This window comes from Alexandromys fortis, unplaced genomic scaffold (assembly GCF_014885135.2).
Source record: "Alexandromys fortis isolate MF-2015 unplaced genomic scaffold, M_Fortis_MF-2015_v1.1 scaffold_373, whole genome shotgun sequence".
Lineage (NCBI taxonomy): Eukaryota > Metazoa > Chordata > Mammalia > Rodentia > Cricetidae > Alexandromys > Alexandromys fortis.
Window position 1 is genome coordinate 211,681 of NW_026068244.1, and position 23,993 is coordinate 235,673.

The window sequence follows — 23,993 nt, forward strand, 5'->3', positions numbered from 1 at the left end:
TTTATTTTATATGTTTGAATGTTTTGTTTGTATGTATGTATGTGCACATGTGTGGTGTGCCTGATGCCCACAGGCCAGAAGGCAGCATCAGACCCCCTATAAATGGAGTTACAGATGGTTTGTGAGCCACCCTGTGGGTGGTGGTGGGAACTAAATAAGAGTCCTCTGCAAGAACAAGTACTCTTTACCACTAGGCCATTTTTCTAGCCCCTATATTTGTTTTATTAGTATTTGCTCTTATTTGTATGTTTTAGGACTGAGATCTTGTTCCTATGGGGATGGGGTAGGCAGTGTGGAAATTGGTTCACCTTTGAAAGTGAACCCCCGTCCATATTGGTGTGTCCATTGATGTAGTAGTCTTCACAGGTCTTGTGCTGACAGCCATATTGTTAAGAGTTCTTGGGAACACCATCTTTGTCCTGTCAGGAAGAAACTGTTATACAGCAGTCATCCTGGCCCTCGGGCTCCTGTAATCTTTCTGCCCCCTCTCCTGAGATGTTCCCTGAACCATAGATGTAGGGGCTGTCTTATAGATGATACATTTGGGGCTGGGCACTCTGATCATTTATTTTCTGCATTTTGGTCAGTTATTGATCTCTCTGATTGTCTTAGTTAGAAAACAAGAAGAAGCTTCTTTGATGAGATGTAAAACTTGAACTTATCTCTGGGTATATGGAAAAGTATTTAGAAGGCAACTGGAAATGTATTACTTTAGTAATGTGACCGTAGTTAGTTCTCCACTTTTTGGTTTTTCGAAACAGGGTTTCTCTGTGGCTTTGGAGCCCGTCCTGTAGACCAGGCTGGTCTCGAACTCACAGAGATTCGCCTGCCTCTGCCTCCTGAGTGCTGGGATTAAAGGCGTGCGAAATATTTATTTATTTATTATGTATACAGTATTCTGTCTGTGTGTATGTATGCAGGCCAGAAGAGGGCACCAGACCTCATTATAGATGGTTGTGAGCCACCATGTGGTTGCCGGGAGTTGAACTCAGGACCTTTAGAAGAGCAGGCAATGCTCTTACCCTCTGAGCCATCTCTCCAGCCCCCTCTTTTTTTTTTTTTTTCTTCTTAAAGATAGGGTCTCACTGTGTAGCCCTGGCTGGCTTCCTGAGTCCAGGATTAAAGGCATGTTCCACCGTGCCCAGTCTGTGGGCATTTAAAAATATTTTTGTTTTATGTGTATGAGTGTTTTGCTTGCGCTTGTGTATGTCCACTGTGCATGGAAGAGTGTGTTGGATTCCCTGGAACTAGAGTTATAGATAGTTGTGAGCCTCCATATGGGTGCTGGAAATTAAACCTGGATCCTCTGGAAGGAAGAACCACTAGTGCTCTTAACTGTTGAGCCACCTAGTCAGCCCCCTTTGGGTGTTTTTAAGTCATTATTGACTATTTGCTGTTTTTTTTTTTTTTACCTTTCCTGTCCCACCTAGGCCTGCTTTATCTCCAAGTTCTTTTGTCCATAGCACATTCTTTAGTGGGCTTCCATATTCCATTCTGGCCTCTTTCAGTTTCCCCCTCAGCTGGATAAGGAAAGAAGTCTTTCTTTTCTGTCTTTCTGTAAAGCAGTTTAGTGATTCCTTTCTTCTTATCTTAGAATGGTTGTTCTTAAATTATAGTTCCTAGACCAGTGGTATCAGCACTACTTGGGACTATGTTATGTTCCCCAGCCTGCTTTCCTCTCTTTTTGGTTAGTTTTCCCATATATTCCAATGTTAGCATAGATGTCACCTATGTAAGGTCTTCCCAAATAGAGTTCCCTACTTAAGGTTTTTTTGCCTCTCGAGCTTGAATTTTCTGGGCTGCTTTAGTCATTGCATATAATATACCACTGTGTTACCTTTGTGTTTGTCTCTTTATGTTCAGAGGCAGAGAATGTGGCATTAAATCCCAATATGGCTGACCTGGTGGCACAGGCCCATACCCCCACCTAAAGCTAAAGCAAGAGGATTTTAAGTTCAAGGTTTGCCTGGACTACAGAAGAAGTTCAAACCGAGCCTAGACAGCTTAGTGAGACCCTGTCTCACAATAAGAAAAGTAAACAAAGGACAGGGAATATAGCTCAGTGATGGAGTACATACTGACCTTTAATCCTCAGTACTTATTTTGTCTCCCATCCTTAAAAAAGCCTTGAAATGTGGCACTAGTTGGGGAGAAGAGGGTTGATAAACTTCTGAAGTGGGCAGGGTGAATTGAGCCAGCAGAGGTCTAAATGGGGCAGTGTGCTTTGACCTTTGTTAGGGTGCAGTGGAGTCTATTGCCATGAAGAACCCTAAGGAGAGGACAGCTTTATTTGAAGAAATAAGTCGCTCTGGGGAGCTAGCACAGGAGTATGACAAGCGAAAGAAAGAAATGGTGAAGGCTGAAGAGGACACACAGTTTAATTACCATCGCAAGAAAAATATTGCAGCTGAACGCAAGGAAGCCAAACAAGAGAAGGAAGAGGTTGGTGGCCTGGCTGCCTCTTAGATCTAAGGGACCAAGATAAAGGCAGTGTCTTACTGATCCCCTGTCCCCATTCCTCTTTGCATAGGCGGACCGCTACCAGCGCCTGAAGGATGAGGTGGTACGAGCCCAGGTACAGTTGCAGCTCTTTAAGCTGTACCATAATGAAGTGGAGATTGAGAAGCTCAACAAGGAACTGGCCTCTAAGAACAAGGAGATTGAGAAGGACAAGAAGCGGATGGACAAGGTAGAGGATGAGCTGAAGGAGAAGAAGAAAGAACTGGGCAAAATGATGCGGGAGCAGCAACAGATTGAGAAGGAGATCAAGTAAGAGGCGTGCCCAGGCCTGGAACCTGTGGGAAACTAGCAATTGTGCTATCTCTTAGGATCCTTTGAGCTCAGAGTCTAGTATTTCTACTAATTTGTTTTTCTTTTTCCCCTTGACCCAGGCCTATTTCTTGGCTTTCATTAATACAATAGAGTATTAAGAATTCAGGCTTGGGACAGTAAGGTAGCTCAGCTTTGGCATATCTCATTGGGTAAAGGTGCTTGAGGCCAAGCCTAGTGACCTGGGTTAAATCACTGGGATCCATATGGTGGAGGAGAGAACTGAGTTCTGCAAGTTGTTCTCTGATCTCTGCATGTGGGTGGGTACACATGTGCTCACATATACTAACGAATGTGTGTGCTTGCTTGTGTGTCTGATACAAGTAATTAAGAAAGAATAAAAGAAGCGGCCTCTGTGTTGACAAGTTAGCATATAAGAGGAAGCAGTGGGAAGTGGGATGAATAAGAGGGCCGACCTTTGAGACAAGCACTGTATCTAGGAGTTTAAGGAATCGGATGAGAAGTGATTTGATCAGATGAAGGCAATTCGGTAAACGTAGGCTTTTTGTGAAGTTTTTAATGAGAGACCTGTCTTAGGGTTTGCTTCGACCTTATGGGACAGTATTTGACATTTATCAGGATTCAGTGAAATCTGTTATCATGAAGAACCCCAAAGTTGCAAGGGTTAAAGTAGGGGTGGTAATTTTGTCTTTTGGCGTGACAAGAATGCCAGGATGATGGTAGGTTCCAAGATGTACTTAAACTGCATCCTTCTGGTTTTCTCTTTTGTTGTTGTTTTGTTGTTTGGTTGTTTGTTTTTTTCGAGACAGGGTTTCTCTGTGTAACAGGTCTGGTTTTCCTGAAACTTTTTCTCTAGACCATGCTGGCCTCAAACTCAGAAATCTGCCTGCCTCTGCCTCCTGAGTGCTGGGATTAAAGGCATGTGCCTCTGAGCTGTTGGTTTTTGAGGATCTCTAAGGCATTAGGCCCTTTTTCTTTACAGTGTTTCCACGAGGTTGGCAGGGAATACTGAGGCCCCTCTTTTGGTATGAAAAGCCTGGGAGCCTACCTTCTGCAGGGCTGATTGTCTTTTTTTCCTTTGGCAAAAGGGAAAAGGACTCGGAGTTGAATCAGAAACGTCCTCAGTACATCAAAGCCAAAGAGAATACCTCCCACAAAATCAAGAAGCTTGAGGCAGCCAAGAAGTCTCTGCAAAATGCTCAGAAGCATTACAAGAAACGTAAGGGTGACATGGATGAACTGGAGAAAGAGATGTTGTCCGTGGAGAAGGCCCGACAGGAGTTTGAAGAACGGATGGAGGAAGAGAGTCAGAGTCAGGGCAGAGACTTGACCCTAGAGGAGAATCAGGTAAGTCTTGAAAGGGTTGCAGGTGAAAAGCTCAGTAACTTAACATATGCTGACTGAGTAAGCTGTCCTCTTTTTCCTGTTCATAACACAGGTAAAGAAATACCACCGACTGAAAGAAGAAGCCAGCAAGAGAGCAGCCACTTTGGCTCAGGAGCTGGAGAAGTTTAATAGAGATCAGAAAGCTGACCAGGACCGTCTAGATCTGGAAGAGCGGAAGAAAGTAGAGACAGAGGTAGGCAAAAATTAAAGGATGAGGCATGGGGGTGTAACTCTGCAGCAGTGTGTGCTTAGCATATTTACCCTGAATTCAGTTCCCAGCATCAACAACAAGCAAAAAGATCAAGGGTGATAATCCCTAAATAAAAAAATAATGATAGTTTCAATAACAACAGAAGTTTTTATCTGTCAGGCCGCTACTGTGTGTTAAGCACTATGCTTTACGTATATTCTTCATTTATGATTGCCTTTAGGGGATAGTTGCTATTATCCTCACCTTCCAAACGAGGAAACTGCATCACAGTGGTAGAGTAATTTGCTTAATAATAATAGTAATCCCATAATTACTTAGCTACAGGCTTAGGATATGAACCTGGGCAGGCTCTAAAGCTCACACAATTACCAAATATACTTTGCTTACTGCCACTCTAATATTAGTAATAATGATAGAAAGTTCTTATGTTATCCCAAGAGCCTATAATGATCTAGGCGTTCAGCTAACATTTATTTTAGATATTTAAGAGAACATCGTAGGCATTAATATTAATGCACACCCTGTATTAAGTACTTACTGTGTACTCTGTAAAGTGGAAATTACCTACATCTTACAGATGAGACAGCAGGGTCAGAGAGGTCTGTGAAGCTTTACTTTGAGTGTTAGATTGGTGAGGAAACCTGGACTGGATACAATACCTTTGAGAGGTTTTGGAACCCTTGGAAGCCTTATCTATTAGTGGACTAGACTTTATATATGTTTATGCTTTTTTTTAAAGTTATACATTTATTTATTTTATATCCTGACCACAGTTCTTCCCTCCTCTCTTCCCATTCCTCCCTTACCTTCCCTCTGCCCTCCCTCCCAATACACTCCTTCTCTGTTTCTATTCAGAAAGAGGCAGGCCTCCCATGAATATCAACAAAGCATGGCATATCAAGTTGCAATAAGACTATATACATCTCCATGTATTAAGGCTGGGCAAGGCAACCCAGGATGAGGACTAGGGTCCCAAAAGTTGGTCAGAGTCAGAGACAACCCTGCTCCCACTATTAGTCCCACAGGAACACCAAGCTATACAACCACAACATATATGCAGAGGGTCTAGGTCAGTCCCATGCAGGCTTCTGTCAGCTCCTATGAACCCAGATTGATTCTGTGGATTTTCTTTTAATGTCTTTAACCCCTCTGCTGTTTTGGGAGGCCTCCTGCATTAGCGACAGATTGTGTTGGGCTATTGGAATTTTGGATGAGTGAGGTCAATAAGGGTGTAAGCCAATACCACATGGGCTTGGGTTAACTGACTCACCCTCTAGTAATGGAATGTATTTATTGCCCAGGCCAAGATCAAGCAAAAACTCCGGGAAATTGAAGAGAATCAGAAACGGATCGAGAAGCTAGAGGAATACATTACCACTAGCAAGTATGTGACTGTGCAATACTTCTCCTTCCACATCTCCTTTCTGCTTATCTTGCTCCTCTTCAAGCAGATCTACCAGAGTCCTTCAGTCACAAACAGTATCTCACCAGACAGGCTAACTCTTGTACTTTCTTTCTTTGCAGGCAATCCCTAGAGGAACAGAAGAAGCTAGAAGGAGAATTGACAGAGGAAGTGGAGATGGCCAAGCGTCGTATTGATGAGATCAATAAGGAGCTGAACCAGGTGATGGAGCAATTGGGGGATGCGCGCATTGACCGTCAGGAGAGCAGTCGCCAGCAGCGAAAAGCAGAAATAATGGAAAGCATCAAGCGTCTCTACCCTGGTTCTGTGGTAAGACTGGAGAGTCCTCTTTCTGAGCATGTATTCAGACTTCTGTCAACCTTCTCAGTCACCCTGTGTTATATGATAGACTTTCCTTGGGGAGACATGATACACACATATCTACTCACCTCAGAAAGGAAACCCACGACAGAACTAAGTAATGGTTGCTCTAAAGTCTAACATGGTGAAATTAATGATTTTTTACTGGGGTTACTAACAGGAGTATGAGTGAAGGGTAACTTAAAAGAGCAGGAATGACTCAAAAAAAAAAAAAAAAAAAGCACCCATGTCACCAAAAAGCCCACTCCAGTGGCATGTGACAACTCACAAAAGTGACAATCTTGGAGCTTTTGGCACAGTTTTTGGACAGCTCAACAGTTAAGAATCTCTTATTTCTGCAGCTGTCTGTCTGAGACGTCTTCTTTAGCAGGTGTTTACTTCTATAAAGCTGAGAAAGGCCTTCCACTTGCCCACAAAGGAAACTAAAGTGTCTACCTCATGAGGCTCCTCCTTCCTTCTGGGGGTAGTGCCAGTGGGAAGAAGATTGCTGTTGAACACTATGAAGACAGGATAGCTAGTCCTACTTTTATATCTGGGAAAATGGAAAGTCAGCTAAAATATCCTATCCAAACAAACATAGCTTGGGCTGGAGAGGGGGTTCAGAGTTAAGACCATTATCTTCTTTTCCATAGGATCTGAGCTTGGTTTCCAGCACCCACGTGGTAATTCGCAATCTCTGTGACTTCAGTCACAGAGAATCCAACGCCCTCTTCTGGACTATGTGGCCACTAGTCACACATACACACATATGTGTAGATAAAACACATACATATAAAATAAAAAAAATAAATTAAAAAAAGAAAAGAAGCAAAGTTTGTGAGAGACCTGCTGTTCATGCTCAATTTATCCTGACTTTTTTTTTTTTCAGTTTTGAAAATTTTGATGATTAATGATTAAGAGCAGTTGCTGCCCTTTCAGAGGACCTAACGTATCAGCTGGCTCACAACTGCTTATAACTACAGCTCCAGGGGATCTGGTGCTTCTGGCCTTTGAGGGCATATGCACATACATACAAACACACACACACATAATTGCAAATAATAAAAATAAAAAAGTTAATGTTTTTTGTGTATTTGTGAGTATATGTGCCACAGCAAGAATGGATCCAACTTGTTTGAGACAGGGTCTTGTGTTGGGTTTTGCCTTTTTAAAAAAAAAAAAAGATTTCTGTGTATGATTGTTTTGTCTTCATGTATGTATGTACACCACATGCACAGACAAAGAGTAATTGTGTTTCCTTGAAAACCACAAGAAACTCTAGCAAATTAACCAATGGAGTAGTACATAGAAACTTAATTTTCAGTTGGATGGTCAAAACCATAGGTCACAGTCTAGGCTTATAATTGTAATCCGAAGTGAAAGGCCATCTTATAGGACTGAGTCCTTAACATGTGATATCTGTCTGATGCTACCTCAAGATATGCGTCAGAATTGGATTATAGGACACACAGCTAGTCTATTGGTGTGTGGAGGTGTCTGTGTCTTTGTTTGCATTTGTGGGTATATACCTGTGAGTGAGGGTGCCCAAGGAGGCCATAAGATCCTTTGGAGCTGGAGTTACAGGTAGTTGTGAGCCATCTGACATGAATACTAGGAACTGAGCTCAGGTTCTCTGCAAGAGCGGCAAGCACTCTAATAGCTGATGCATTTCTCCAGTCCTGAGCTTTTGAGTTTCTTTTTTTGTTTGTTTTGTTTTGTTTTTCAAGACAGGGTTTCTCTGTAGCTTTGGAGCTTGTCCTGGAACTAGAATTTATAGACCAGACTGGCCTTGAACTCCTAGAGATCTGCCTGCCTCTGCCTCCCAAGTGCTGGGATTAAATTTGTGCGCCACCACTTCCCAGTGCTTTTGAGTTTTTATGGGGAGTTTGGTTTATAGACACAATAGATTAAATCATTGGCTGTTGACGATCAACCCAACTTTTAATCATCTTTTCCTATTAGGTGTGGGGCAGGGGACTAGAAGGCCCAGTCATCTAAGCCTGCTTTGGTTTCTGTAATGACTAGCTCTCATCGGAAAGTTACCTAGGAGTAATCAGTGATCCGTCATCTCATTATGATTTTAGTTTTTGGAACTGTATCAGGAACCTCAGTCTATGGCTAAGTGTATATTTCATAATGTTATAGTCCTCCCTTGGTCTTTGAACACAAATCTTTTACATCAAAACAAGCTTCAATCTGGGCTACATAGGGACATTCAGGTTAGTCCCAAATAAATAACGAGACCATGTTTCAACAACAGAAAAGTTAGCTAGTATCATATTAAATAATGTCTTCTAGGGTGAGGCTGTAAAGGCTAGTGGCCTTTCAGTCAATCTTGTCTGGTTCCAAAAGCAGGCTTAGAAAACCTGTAGCTTCATCTCTTAAGCCTCTGATGTAATTGATCCTAGAGACAATGTGATTTCTTTCTCTGAGCTGCTTTTGGGTTGTTAATTGTGTCTTCCATCATATAACATGCTTATTCAGTCCTTAATCCTCCTTTAACCAAATTTCTGTTATTGGAAGGGACATTAGAATTGCCTGCTGTGCTGGTCTAAATAGCTTACAGCCATACAAGTCTTAACAAGTGCCTCCCCTCAATCCATTCCCATTTTCGTGGTATTATACAGGTGCAAAAAATAGAGGGCTGACTTCACAAATAAGCAGTATACATGCAGTCATTGTTCTTTATACAGATTTTTATCTTACCATTCTTTGTGAACTAGTAATTGGGATTCTCAAGCCTTATGCTTCATTTTCCCCTTCTTTTACTCAGTATGGCCGCCTCATTGACCTCTGCCAGCCTACACAAAAGAAATACCAGATTGCTGTGACTAAGGTTTTAGGAAAGAACATGGATGCTATTATTGTAGACTCAGAGAAGACTGGTCGGGATTGTATTCAATATATCAAGGAACAACGTGGAGAGCCTGAGACCTTCTTGCCTCTTGACTACCTGGAAGTAAGGCGCGCGCGCGCGCGCGTGTGTGTGTGTGTGTGTGTGTGTGTGTGTGTGAGAGAGAGAGAGAGAGAGAGAGAGAGAGAGAGAGAGAGAGAGAGAGAGAGAGAGAGAGAGAGAGAGAGAGAGAGCGCGAGAGCGAGCAGTGTTGGGGCCCCTCACCTTGGTTTTATGTATTCTATTGCTTCATAAGATTCTTCACACAGGTGAAACCTACAGATGAGAAACTCCGGGAGCTGAAGGGGGCCAAGCTAGTGATTGATGTGATTCGTTATGAACCACCTCACATCAAAAAAGCTTTGCAGTATGCTTGTGGCAATGCCCTTGTTTGTGACAATGTGGAGGATGCCCGACGCATTGCCTTTGGAGGTCACCAACGCCACAAGGTATGACCCCTTTTTCCCAGGTTGGAGTTGAGCAGGCGCAGTACTGGAAATTGCTGTTTTCACCATCTCCTCTACCTCTTCTCTCCCTGTTGTTTATAGACAGTGGCCCTGGATGGAACCCTTTTCCAGAAGTCAGGAGTTATCTCTGGTGGAGCCAGTGATCTCAAGGCAAAGGCACGGCGCTGGGATGAGAAAGCAGTAGACAAGCTGAAAGAAAAAAAAGAACGCTTGACAGAGGAGCTGAAAGTAAGCGACAAGTAACTGATCCTTAGGAGTAGGATTGCTGAGCTCAGGCTGGCCACTTATCACATGGCTCTTTTTCTTGTCCTCTTTAGGAGCAGATGAAGGCGAAACGGAAAGAGGCAGAACTGCGTCAGGTGCAGTCTCAGGCCCATGGACTACAAATGAGGCTGAAGTACTCACAGAGTGACCTAGAACAGACCAAAACAAGGCATCTTGCCCTGAATCTACAGGTAGGGCCTGGCCTTCAGCCCTGTTCTCCAAGGCCATCCTAGGTTGCACTGAGGGTGAAGAACTATCTATCCACTTTCCTTCTGTTCAGGATAGCATAGCAGAGAATCAGACACTGGGATGTCGTGGGGATTGGGGCTCCAGATCATCTGTCAGCTGTATTTATTCCATTAAGCAACTTACTTCTTTTTGTCAGTTTTCCCATCTGCATCTACCAAATGGAAATTTCTGTCTGTTTTGTATGATTATTGCAAAGATGGAACGAGTTAATATCTGTAAAATTCTTAGAACATTAGGCACTCAGTAAATGTTAGGTGCTGTTATTAATGCATTTCATTCAATAAGTATTGGAACTACTAAAAGCCAATTGAGAATGAGTTATAAGAATTTCAGTGTCTTTAGGTTGGGGTTCTAGATATGTAAGTGTGGTTGGTAATTCTACATTCTCCCAGTTTACCCAAATTAGAAGCATTACATAATGCTTAGATTCACCTTCTTGTGAAAAACAGTCTAAATTCTAAAATATCTTTGGCCCAGGGGTTATCAATAAGGAATTGTGGACCTATAACTAATGATGTTTACAGTACGCCCAGCCATATGAAATAAAGGTTTTGGAACTTGACTGGGATATTGGTGCTAAGTCAAGTTTTCTCAGTGGTTGCTGACCATGGGACTGGTACTGCAAAGGAAGTTCTTTTCCTCCATAGATTCTAGTCTCTTGTCTTCCAACCTTTTGTCTGTAGGAAAAGTCCAAGCTGGAGAGTGAGCTAGCCAACTTCGGGCCTCGCATTAATGATATCAAGAGAATCATTCAGAGCCGAGAAAGGGAAATGAAAGACTTAAAGGAGAAGATGAACCAGGTTGGTAGACCGTGGGTCACAGCAGCATGTTTATCAGGACAAGACTAGGTTTGGAAGTAGGACTATAATCAATAATGTCCCTGACTCTTCCCTCAGGTGGAAGATGAGGTGTTTGAAGAGTTTTGTCGGGAGATTGGTGTGCGTAACATCAGAGAATTTGAGGAAGAAAAAGTGAAACGACAGAATGAAATTGCCAAGAAACGGTAAGTGAAAAATATTGCTATAAGATATTAGGATGCCTGCCTACAGCCTGACATCCTTGAGAGTTATGTGTGTCTTAGGACAGTGGCCAATTCTTAGGACCATACAAACTTATTGTAGGGAGGCCTGAAAGAACAGCAAAAATCAGATAGATATTATGACAGGATAGTAGTTGAAAGTGCCAGCTTTAAATCTGGTTTACCTGGATTCAAATCATTACCTTGAACAATAGTTTTTATAAAATGAGGCAGTTATGCCTATCTTTTGGCATTGTGGGGAGGGTTAGATGAAATAATCTTTGTGAATTAGTAAGCATAAATAGCACCTACAAAGAACAATGAACACTACCTTTTTTGGGGGGGCGCTTTCAAGACTGGGTTTCTCTGTAGCTTTGGAGCCTATCCTGGAACTCACTCTGTAGACCAGGCTGGCCTCAAACTCCCAGAGATCCGCCTGTCTCTGCCTCTCAAGTGCTGATATTAAAGGCGTACGCCGCCACCACCACCAGGCTAAACACTACCTTTTGTTTTGCCATTATCCTTGTGTGTTGGAGGTTAGGAATGAAAAGAAGTTCTAGTCTGGAAGAATAACCAGAAAAGAAGCAAGCTTCTCTCTTTTTATTGTATATTATATTATACTGTATTTAACTTTGTTTTTTTTTTTTTTGTTTTGTTTTGTTTTTAAGGTTTGGTTTCCCCTTGCAGCACAGGCCTGCTCATTTTAGTTTATTCATGGCATATGTGCACTTAATCATTCATTCAATAAATCTTTTTTTTTTTTGATTTTTCGAGACAGGGTTTCTCAGTAGCTCTTTGGTTCCTGTCCTGGAACTAGCTCTTGTAGACCAGGCTGGCCTCGAACTCACAGAGATCTGCCTGCCTCTGCCTCCCGAGTGCTGGGATTAAAGGCGTCAATAAATCTTTTTGCTTTTATTTTCAGATAGAGTCTTGCTTGGAACCCTGATTTGTCTGGTACTTACTATGTAGCCCAGCAAAAATCTCAGCAATTCTCCTGCCTCAACCTCCCCAGTGCTGGGATCATAGGCATGCATCATTATACCTCACTTTAATAAGTCTTTTTGAATATCTGCTTTGTACTGGGGCTTTCTTGTGCTAGATGTTGAAAGATGTAAGGGAGATGGAGATGAGGCAGATAAGCGTGATATAGTCACCATGGAAGGAGATCACGTCCTAGACCCTGGGTCTCACTTAAGAGTTCATCTAGAGGCAGATTCTACAGGCATATGCCTGCAATCCCAGCTACTCAGGATTCCAAATTCAAGGCCAGCCTTGAATTTAACAAAACCCTGCCTCCAAATACAGTAAAAAAAGAAAGAGTGCTGAAAGTGTTATTCAATGGTAGAGCACTTGCCTTTAGAATAGCAGGTATGAGGCCCTGGAGTTCAACTCTTAGTACCACTGTTTCTATGGTAAATATCCTTTGCTTTCCTATGTCAAGCTAGGTTCAAAAGATATAAAATTGAATCTGGTGCTGTATTTTTCCCTCAGGGAACTTACAGAGTTCTTGAGGAAAAAAATAGATGATAAATTTGAGGACAGTATGGTTGGTAAATAAAGAGGAGAATTTTAAGAAGGCAAACAAGAAACCTAGTTTAAAAAAATGGTCAAAGAAAGAAGAGTTTGAATCTCTGCAAACTGTAGGAATTGTTTGGTTTCTACATCAGAGAAATGCCAGTTAAAATAACATAGTAGTTGTATTTGCTGAAAATAAGATGTCTTCTTTAGTATATGGAGGTACACATACACACTTACTAGCTCTGTGGGTGTATGTCCCAGAGAATCTTGTTACAGGATCAAAAGAGACACCTTTAAGGACTGTTCATTTAGGCATAATCTGTATTATTGAGTTGTTGATAGCAATATAGATGGCCACCATTGGGGTGAAAGTTTAAATTAAATGTGGTAAACATAGACTCTTGAAGTACTGTGGAACAATTCAAACAAGAATAGATCTATAGGCAGTAACATGGATAACTTACAAAACTGTTATAGATTGGAAAAATGAATGAGATAGATAATGTGCATTTAAAATAGTGACGTTTTATAAAGATGTGCATTTTTAAAGACTTGTTTTTATGTGTGTGTATGTATGTGTGTGTGTGTGTGTGTGAGAGAGAGAGAGAGAGAGAGAGAGAGAGAGAGAGAGAGAGAGAGAGAGAATACCATGTGTGTATTAGTGCCAGAGAGAGAGAGAATGAGAATATGCCATTGCCATGAGAATATACCATGTGGGTGCTAACGCCCACAAAAGCCAGAAGATGGTGTCAGATTCCCTGGAATTGGCATTACCAGTGGTTGTGGGTCTCTTGGTTTGGGTTCTGGGAACCAAACTCAGGTCTTCTGAAAGAGCACATTGCTTTTAACCACTGAGCTGTCTCCCTAGCTCACTTTGAGATATGTAGTCACAGTAAGGGGAGATAATGGGAGTAGAAATCAAAGGTTGAATAAAGGAGATAAAAGGAAAGGGTCTTGCATAGAGAGTAGTGACAGAGCTGTTATCAGCTGTGACATTTGACCAGTGCAACTCATCTGAAATTCAAAAAGGAATGTTACAAAAACTTAGACCCTGCCCTGTGCTATGAGAAAAGCCATTATAAAAGAACAAGGAGTGATGAATTAGAGATCTGAGAAGTGAGTAGGATTTAGCCAGCCAAGCAGGGACAAAAAGGAGTTCCAGCCAGTGAGAACAACGTGTCTAGAGATGTGACAGAGCATGCCTGCATGCCTTGCCTTGTTCTGAATACTAAGTAGCTTTGAATGCCTGGAACATAAAAACCGGATCAGGAGGAAGGCAGGGGAGGTGGAAAGGTCAGTAGGGGCCAGATCACCAAGGGCTTTATAAGTTATACTTAGGAGATTGGCCTAAAAATTACATACCTCGAAACTGTAGAGTTAATTACATTCCATTTGGATTATAGTGACTAATAGGTTTAGTTGCTAGCATGACATCTGGCAGCATCTATCACACTATATTGAAGATTGGTGGGGCAGTTGGAAACTAGCCCTGCTTGACTGCTAGTGTCTATATGCTGTTAATGTACTTTGAGTTTCTGAAGAGGTAAGGGAAAGAACACTAGCAAAATAGCAGGAATTCAGTGTTTTCTTTGTCTTATACTACCAAAGCTCTGCCCCTTAGGAGCTTCTAAAATCTTGCAGCAGAGCTTAGGATGCTAGAAAGAATAGAAACTGTTGGGTAAAAATGAGCTGATTATAGCCAATATTCCTCACATTGATGATGGTAGCTAAAGTATACTGAGTGGTTCCTTTATACATAATTAACTCAATAAGAAAATCTACAGATGAGAAATATAGAGACTATAATTGAGATTGCACTCCGTCCAGGTGGAAGAATTATAATAATGATGTAGAAGAAAGACCATAGGTTCTGATGTTAGACTTGGATCCCAGTCCATTTCTGGTATTTGCTTAGCTGTTAGCTTTGCGGCCTTAGGCACAGTTTTTTCCCTCCCTTTAGCCTGTTTTCTGTGTAAAAGTAAGGGCACTAATTCCCAGTTATGGGAGTTGTTGAGTAGAGAAATAGAGATAATCTACATAAAGTACATAAAGCTTGACAAATCAAACTCATAACTGATGGTTTTAGATGAACCTTGTTTTTTTCTTTTTCATGTTTTCTAGTAAATTGGGAAGGTGGTGAATTCTCCAGTGTTTAAAGGGGGATAGATGGACTTTGGCTTAGATTTCTCTGTCTTATAATAGAGTTCCAGCTTCTGGACACAATTTGGTATACTTGTGAATGGATGGAGCCATGGCAACTGAGACTTTGGTAGTCACTGAGAGGCCCTTAGTGCTGAGTCTAGTTCCTTTTTCTTTCTATAGCTTGGAATTTGAGAATCAGAAGACTCGCTTGGGCATCCAGTTGGATTTTGAGAAGAACCAGCTTAAGGAAGACCAGGATAAAGTACACATGTGGGAGCAGACCGTGAAAAAGGATGAAAATGAGATAGAAAAGCTTAAGAAGGTAAGGAAGGAGAAAGAAAAATGACAAGGGGAAAATTGGAATAGATATAATGCACACAAGTAAATAGCTATAATTTATACATTTTTCATTTAATGACGAACACCAAGACCTTAATGGGGAGAAATGAGTATGTGAAACAAACATTCCAAAGGATAGTAGCTCACAAGAATAAATAATGTATTTTTTTTCTGGGAATCAAAGAAATACAAATTAAAGCACCATTGGGTATACTTTATATTCTGTCATTTAAAGGTTTGTGTTTTTTTTTTTTTTTGTCCGTGTTGTGTATATGTACATGAGGTGCTCATGGAGGGTAGAGGCCTTGGGTACCCTAGAACTGGAATTACAAGCAGTTGTGAGCTGCCTAATGTGGGTGCTGGGAATTAAACTTGGGTCTTCTCTAACAGCAGTATGCCCTCTTAACTGCTTAGCCATCTCTCTCCTGCTCCGCATTATCTAAAAGTTTTTATTTTACATTGCATGTATATGCCTGTATGTGGTTATATGCACATGTGTGTGTGTTGGTTCCCCCAGAGGTCAGAGATGTTGGATCCCCTTGGAGTTGGAATTACAGGTAGTGTTTTGAGTTGTCTGATGTTGGTGCTGAGAACTGAAGAGCAGTACATTCTCTTAACCACTGAGTCATCTCTCTAGCCTCACACTGTCCAAAAATTAAAAACAAACCAAACACTTCTCAGTACCTCATATGGTGCAGGAGACCAGTATTTTTTTTTTCCCAAAGAACTCAGGACCTCTGGAAGAGCAGTCAGTGCTCTTAACCTCTGAGCCATCTCTCCAGCCCGAGACCAGTATTCTTATATAACATTTTGCCATCTATCAAAAAGTTTCACAGTGTGTTTATGGTCTCTCAGTAATACCCGAGGAGGTAATCCAGAGTGCTGAGAAAGCTTTGTGCAAACACATTGATGTTTATTATAAACATTATTCATAGTTCCAAGTTGGAGACTACCCAGTGCCCCTTGAAAAGTAGGAATTTAGAAAATTATGTGGCATTATGTACTTACATAATTTAGTGGTCTTTAAACTTTAGTAACATACAGATCTCATTTAAAGCTAAAGTGTTTTTCAAGATAGCCAGAGCTGCTTAAATCCTGTTATTACTTAAATATAAAAATGAGTGTTTGTGTAGTGGCACACGCCTTTAACCCTAGGCAGAAGTGGGAGGACTCTGAGTACAAGGCCAGCCTGGTCTAACTATAAGTTCCAGGACCATCAGGGCCATGTAGAGAGACCCTACCTCAAAAAAGTATGTGTTTGTAATGCCTAACCAAAAGCCAAGACAAACTTACAAATTAAATACTAGCAAAATGAATAAAATTTGGATTTTGAAAAGGGTAACTTGTACTTTTAATAAATGTTAGAGGAAAATGACTTAGAGAAGGTCAGTAATCGTTTCAGTCTTTAATCTGTTAGAACGCTGTCCTAAAAACCTGATTGTTTTTGTATTTTTGATCAGTATATGGCCTTACCAACCAGCTGAGTGAGCCATAAGATATTTTCATTATTTCAGACATCCTGTATTTGATAAAAACAAGAAATTGGATTAGTCTAGGTTAAATGCCTGGCTGGCAACCAAATTAATCTCTTAATATTCATTTTTTTTAAGTCTTCTACTTTGTCAACAGAAGCTTTTATGCATTTTCCTTAGCAGTTCTACTGATTCCACTTAGCCTTGCTTTTGAGGTCTAATGGACCTGAGTTGTTCTGTATTTCTGTTGCCCACAGCCACTTGTTTCTAGTGGCTGCAGGTGAACAGCATTTCATCATCTGCTCGCTTCCTCTTGAGATTTATAATAAATGCCCTCAACAGCTTTCTCAGATTTAGCCTGGAACATGCTGGTGGGGGTTTAAGGATTTCCGGGAGCCCACAAAGAAGGTGACGAGCAGGAAGCAGCAGTGAAAGAACAGGCTGGCAAGTACCATTAGAGGCATAGCTCCAAGTGTTCTGACCCTAAATTCAGATTAGCCACATAAACCGAGTGCAACAGATGATGTTTTACTGACACACAGCCATCTCATGGTATGACTGCGCTAGTGTCTGTCGCAATCATACTGTTTGGCATGCCTGTATCACTGTGGTTTTTGTGATGACTTTCCTTATATTCTTTCTCTTTAAATTACTGTGAAACCCTTGCTTCTTATAGCATTTCTTCCTGAGGTGATTTGGTTTTCTTGGTTTGAACTACCACTTGACTTCTGTATCTACCTATTTGTTGCTTGTGTATCTTCTTCATTAACCCTTGTTGATCTAGAATAGTGTTACTGCAATCTTACATACACTTGCAGATTAGGTAGTAAAATAATGGACAGGACTAAATTTGCATTTGGATGCTCCAAGATAGTGTAGTTATGTGACTTTTTACTTCATTTTGAATAATTGTTGGTTAGCAGAAAGATGTCAGAATAGTACAGCCTTCGCTTGATACTCACAGATTGTTTCTAGGAACCTCTACCCCACCCCCAGCACTAGAATGCCAGTGCCTTGTATAAAATGCTGCATTTTTTGTCTGTAAAATATACACATCCTTTTGAATGTTTTAAATCATCTCTGTATTATATCTAATGCAGTCTAAGTAGTTGCTCTACTTTATGATCTAGGAATGACAAAAATATCTAAACATTCAATACATTAAAAAAAAAAAAAAACAGTCTCACTATGTATCCCTGGATGGTTGGAACTCTATGTAGACCACGCTGGCCTCAAACTCACAGAGATCCAATTGTCTTTGCTTCCTGAGTGCTGAGACTAAAGGTACGCACCTGCACACATAGCATAGTACAGCTTTTTGCCAAATGCTGATATCCCATGAATCCATGAATATAAAAATCTGTATGTAGAAGACTGTCAAAGAACTCTCATCCACAAAATTGATTAGTTATTGTGTTGCCATAATTTGCTTTAGTGTTCTGTGTGTTTATTATTTTTAGAAGTTATTTGAGGATTAAATTCTAGTTGTATTTTCTTTTTCTTTTTTTTGTGACAAGGTCTCATGTCCTATACTGACCTCAAACTTAATACATATCCTCCACATGTTGGGATTATAGGCATGTAGCATCACTCAGTTTTGTGAAGTGCTAGGGATCAAATCCTTGGCTTTGTGCCTATGAGGCAAACACTCGACCAACTGAGCCATATCACCAGCCCAACATGTTTCCCTTTATATGATTCTTATAAAGATTAAAGGGGAGAAGGAAGGAAGGAAGGAAGGAAGGAAGGAAGGAAGGAAGGAAGGAAGGAAGGAAGGAAGGAAAGAGAATTTTCTTTGAAAGAAATTAAAATGTAGGTTGGAGAGATGGCCCAGCAGTTACGAATAAGTACTACTCTCCCACTTGACCTAGGTTCTATGTTCGCACCTACATCAGGTGTCTTACAACTGTCTAGCTTCAGCTCTAGGGAGGTCTGATACTCTCTTGTGACCTCTGAGAGTACACATGTGATACATACAATCATACAGACAAGGAAAAAAAATTTTTAAACATTTTAAACCAGAACATTTTACGTAAGACTGTAATTCTTGTTTTATTGGTTACTCTCAACCTCAGTCCTCTTCTTCTTTCTAGTGGTAATCCCAGGTTAGTATCTATTCAGAAAATACACTATATTGCTTGTATAAATTTAAATATACAAATGTTGAGGACTGGGGAGATGATCCATTTGATAAAAAGCTGGCTCCACGTGCATGAGTTGAGCTCCCTAGCACCCACATAAAAACCTGAGTATGGTGCTCCACTTCTGTAATCCCGGTGCTGGGGAGGTAGAGACAAGAGGATCCCTGGATTTGCTAGATAGCTAATTTAGCAGAATGAGTGCCAGGTTCGGTGAGAGACTTTGTCTTAAAAAATAAGGTAGAAGGGCTTGAGAGATGGTTTGGCAGTTAAAGTGAATACGGGCCTGGTGTGGTGGCACATGCCTTTATTCATAGCCCTCAGCAGGCAAAGACAGGTAGGTGGATCTCTGAGTTTGAGACCAGCCTGATCTACAAAGTGAGTTCTAGGACAGCAAAGGGTACACAGAGAAACCCTTTCTGGAAAGACCTTAAAAAAAAAAGTGTATACTGCTCTTTTATAGGACCTGAGTTTGGTTATCAGCACCCAGGTTACATGACCCCCCCCCCCCCAAATGTCTGTAACTTAAGCTACAAGACATTCAGCCTCCTTGAACACCTGAACTCACACGTACATGCTCAACACACATAAACATAATTAAAAATAAAGCAAATCCTTAAAAACATAGATTGTGGAAGACACTTGATATAAACTTGTGGCATATAAGGCCAGCCTGACCTACAGAGTGAGTTCCAGGACAGCCAGGGATACACAGAGAAACCCTGTCTCAAAACCAAAACAAAAAAGAAGAAGAAAATCATTGATTATGATACAAAGATAAAATGTAATTTCAACCCTAAAGTTGTTTGTAAAGGGAGGCAATATGCTAGAATGTTAGCTGTTTCTTTCTGGCTGGCGGGATTATGAGTGAATCCTCCATTCTTTCCCCTTTATTTTTCCATAGTTTGAACTCTCTATAGTAGACAATTTACATAATTGTAGTTGGGCAAGGCCACCAGATTATGTAGGAAAGGATAAAAGAAGTCTGAGGGGTTGTGTGAAAGCAGAGATCATTGACACACAACTCCAAGAAACTGCCTATTAGGAAGGATGACACAAAAGGAAAAAGTTCAAGGTGAATCTTCACTTCTTGCCTTATTCCCCTGACCAGGAGGAGCAAAGACACATGAAGATAATAGATGAGACCATGGCTCAGCTACAGGACCTTAAGAATCAGCACCTGGCCAAAAAATCAGAAGTGAATGACAAGAACCATGAGATGGAAGAGATTCGCAAGAAGCTTGGGGGTGCCAATAAGTGAGTGTATTGCAGCCTGGGCAGGGTGGAAGTAGGTAAAGCAGGCAGCCTTCAGATTTGGATCTTAACATTGCTACTTGGACCTTTTTAGGGAAATGACTCATTTACAGAAGGAGGTGACAGCCATTGAGACCAAGCTTGAACAGAAACGCAGTGACCGCCACAACTTGCTGCAGGCCTGCAAGATGCAGGACATCAAATTGCCACTGTCAAAGGGCACCATGGATGATATTAGTCAGGAAGAAGTGAGTATTATGGTGGGTGGTGGGAGTGATCTGTGAGCAGCTTACCAGTGATAGAAAAGGAAAAATGGCTGCGAAGGGTAGGCATCAGATAGAAGCACAGGCAAAGAGTTGGCAGGGATGTAAGTAAAGATGGGTGCAAAAGAGATGTCTCAAGGTGGAGGTAGTGAAGTCAGGCTTTGTTATGAGAGGAACATTGACTTGAGAGGAGAGCTTCAAGCTAGTGATTGGTCAGAAAGATAATGAAGTGATTGAATAATCTTAAGGTCTTTATCAAATACTGAACATTGGTAGGAGCGTGAACTAAGGAACATAAGTCAAGAGCAGAGGAAGATTCAGGAAACTGGAGAACCTGAGATTTAGCTTAGCTGCAGTGAGGGAGGTTGGCCAGAAGAGGGTTCGATAGGGGACATCAGCAATGCAGAGGTAAGGAAGTTTAGGTGTAGGAAAAAAATCAGAGGAACTGTGGCATTTTATCAATTGGAAGCGAAAGATGGTCGTGAGGAGCGGAGAATTGTTAACTGAGGAGCTCTTCCCAGATAGCCTTTCAGTTTAATTCAGTAGAAGTTTTGAACACTGGTATTGCAGACACTGATAGGCCATGACAATCATTCCTAATTGTAACTATAGCTCTGTTAGCTGGCCATTATCCTCACATTAGAAATGAAGAAACTTGGTGAGCTATAGAGCCCAATTTTCAATTTGGACCTTCCTGTTGGCCCCGGCCTCTGTCATCTAGCAAGGTGCTTTCTCAAAGACATTGAAAGCTTCAAAGGAACCCCTATTCTCGAAAGGGATACAGATGGTCAGTCTGCTTCATCTGCCTCTCCTTCCGTCTCAACATTGCAGGGTAGCTCTCAGGGAGAGGAGTCAGTGAGTGGTTCCCAGAGAACATCCAGCATCTATGCTCGAGAGGCCCTCATCGAAATTGACTATGGTGACCTGTGTGAGGATCTGAAGGTAAGAATTCTGGCTGGGAGGCATTGGCATTTTCTCAGCTGTCCCAAGAAATGTTTACCTATCTGGAGCAGATGAAATCTGTGGCTAAAAAGGAAAGATCTGGTTAAGGATGACTGAGTTGGGAGTCTCTTGCACCCTCAGTCTCCCATATCCCTACTTGTATGCATGTATGTGTATATGTGTGTATGTATGTACTAGCTAAGACCAGGTGCACACAGAACTAGAAGAAAACTGCAGTAAACAGGTAGACCTTAGGTGCTCCTTGGGGCTCTGCTTCAGGTACTGCTCTCCCTTAGCATTGTGATTACCTCCTTCGCTGTCTTCACCTCTGCTGGCATCTCTACACTTAGCCCCACAGCTTACCTCAAACTCCAGCTTTCTTCCCCAGACTTCCCCTTCAGTACCTGTCACATGCTCAGAAACAAAAATCTGAGCTTCATTCTTGACATGCACTTACCCTGTATGATTGACTAATTTACCAAGTTCTATCAATTTAGCCTTCTAAAGACGGTGAGTATTCTGTATTATTTGCTTGCTTATTGTTGCTGCATCATCTCTCCAGTGCAGGCCACTTTCACTTCACACAGGTTCCTATAGGAACAAGTCTCCAAAATATTTTTGCTTTGTAGTCTATTTTTTTATTATTATGTCCAGGGAAAATATGATTTTTTTAATTTATAGATAACTTCAAATATTCATAGAAGTAAGGAAAATGGTGTAATGAATACCAGGCACCAGTTACCCATCTTGAGCAGTTAGTGACATATGGCAGATCTTGTTTTTTATAACCTCCACTATGGGAGTGTTTTAAAGCAAATTTGAAGCATTGTTGTGTTCATAATTGCCTCAGCATGTATCTATAGAATATGAGGGTTCATAAGAAAATATACTATACCATCATATACAATAAAATAGCATTTTTTTCTATCTAATATTCAGTAAATGTTTTTGCATTCTCTGTGTCCAAGTCAGGATTCAAGTTTTTATTTGCTTTTTTCTATTGCTGTAATGAAATAGTAGCCAAAAACAAGTTGTAAAGGAAACGCTTTGTTCAGTTTTGTCCTAGTCCCAGTCTGTCTTGGTTAGGGTTTTCATTTATTTATTTATTCATTCATTCATTCATTTATTATATTTTGTTTGAGACAGAGTCTCTTCTTTTGCCCAGGCTGGCCTCAAACTCCTGCGCTTAAGCAGGTTTTTTTTTTTAATTTATTTATTTATTAAAGATTTCTGCCTCCTCCCCACCGCCGCCTCCCCTTTCCCTCCCCCTCCCCCAATCAAGTCCCCCTCCCTCGTCAGCCCAAAGAGCAATCAGGGTTCCCTGCCCTGTGGGAAGTCCAAGGACCACCCACCTCCATCCAGGTCTAGTAAGGTCTCCTTAGTAGCTGGATGGGAAATTTCAAAGGGCAGAGAGGGCAAGGGATATTACTCAGTGGCAGAGTACTTACCAGTCACACAGTGCCCTCGGATCAGTTCCTAGTAGAGCAAAGAAAAGAGCAAAGTGGACACTGGTACAGAGTGAGAAACCAATCAGCCAATCAGATGTGTGCTTCTAGCTTTGACCCCATGGCAGAGATGAGATGGAGAAGACACTCTGAGCCCTCAGGGAGATAAGTTATACAACAAGTACTTCAATACTAACGTTTGATGTTACAATTACTGTTAATATTCTTAGGTGTGCTAATGGTATATGTTTTTGTTTTTCCAAAAATCCTTATTGTTTGCAGCATTGCTTCTCAGTGGTAGGGTAGGATATTTTGCTACCCAGAGGCAGTATTGTTTCTGCAGGAAATCTATAGGGTCTCATTTATGGGACTTTTTATGAAGTCCACACTTTGTTGGTCCCCATTGTAAAATGGCCATCTTATTCTTTAATTTCTTTTTTTATTAGCGAGAATACATAGAGTGCTTTCTTCTCCCCACTTGGTAATCCTGTAGGAAAGGCAGCCCGACTCCTTTCATCATCAGGTCACATAGTTAGGAATCGCCTTCTTGCATTCTCAGCACTTGTCCACGTCCACCCAGCTGTCTTCTATCATTGAGAGTGTGAGTGTAAGTACATATGGTTTGTTCAGTCTGTTGTGCTTATGCTTGGTGCTCTGTCTGCAGCCGGTAGGAATGCGTTTAGGTTGGCTTCTGCATCATCTTGGCATTAACCCTTTGTGGTCTTTGTTCATCTTCCTTAGTTCCTGATATGTCTAGGCTCAACCTCTATACATCTTACCCCAGACCAGGAATGAGCTATTTCCCTGTGAAGTTCTTGACTCTTTTATTCAGTGGGAAATGCTACTATTTAGTAACTACTGTCTGGACACTGGAGTGCTCAAGACAGCTGACAGCTTAGTGTTTCTCTAACTCTTAAGTAGATTTGAAGAAAAAATAAAATTATTGCAGGATTCACATTGGTACTTCTAGTTAAGATTGAAATTTTCAGTTTAACACCGTTGTCCTTAAGTCTGTGTCTCTAATTCTCACTGAAAAATCTTGTTTCCTAGCCCCCTTTTTAAAAACTTGTGCCTATGTATGTATATGATGTCTGTGTGAGTATCACATCATGAGTGTGAAGTCAAAGCACAGCTTTATGGAGTCCATTCTCTCCTGCCCCCATGTAAGTCCCAGGGATCAAACTTAGGTTGTCAATCTGAGCCAACTCACTGATCCAATTTATCATACTTGGTTTCTCATTTTGCTTCTCTCCTTGACTTTCACTCTACATGCACACTTATTTTCTTTTTTTCCTGAGCCTTGTGAAGAAAATACAGATGGTAAGATAGTTCAGCTCTAGGGCTACATGTGAGGGCTCACACTGTAATCCTTGCAGTTAGGATGCAGAAGTATTGTGTTTTATATTGTATTTCACCATGAGGTACATCCTATCAGGATTT

At 41.2% G+C, this 23,993-nt stretch overlaps 1 protein-coding gene across 1 annotated transcript in view; it reads left to right on the forward strand.

Moving 5' to 3' along the window:
* Smc1a (structural maintenance of chromosomes 1A) overlaps positions 1-23,993 on the forward strand; it is a 42,612-nt gene that overhangs the window by 9,195 nt on the left and 9,424 nt on the right. Inside the window, exons 4-19 of the mRNA XM_050131202.1 lie at positions 2,239-2,442; positions 2,531-2,769; positions 3,879-4,137; positions 4,229-4,369; positions 5,689-5,771; positions 5,912-6,119; positions 8,923-9,108; positions 9,312-9,491; positions 9,591-9,737; positions 9,827-9,964; positions 10,706-10,822; positions 10,919-11,025; positions 14,881-15,022; positions 19,761-19,906; positions 19,998-20,151; positions 20,998-21,108. Of these exons, the coding sequence (XP_049987159.1) occupies positions 2,239-2,442; positions 2,531-2,769; positions 3,879-4,137; positions 4,229-4,369; positions 5,689-5,771; positions 5,912-6,119; positions 8,923-9,108; positions 9,312-9,491; positions 9,591-9,737; positions 9,827-9,964; positions 10,706-10,822; positions 10,919-11,025; positions 14,881-15,022; positions 19,761-19,906; positions 19,998-20,151; positions 20,998-21,108 (2,562 nt within the window). The remainder of the gene's footprint in view (positions 1-2,238; positions 2,443-2,530; positions 2,770-3,878; positions 4,138-4,228; positions 4,370-5,688; positions 5,772-5,911; positions 6,120-8,922; positions 9,109-9,311; positions 9,492-9,590; positions 9,738-9,826; positions 9,965-10,705; positions 10,823-10,918; positions 11,026-14,880; positions 15,023-19,760; positions 19,907-19,997; positions 20,152-20,997; positions 21,109-23,993) is intronic.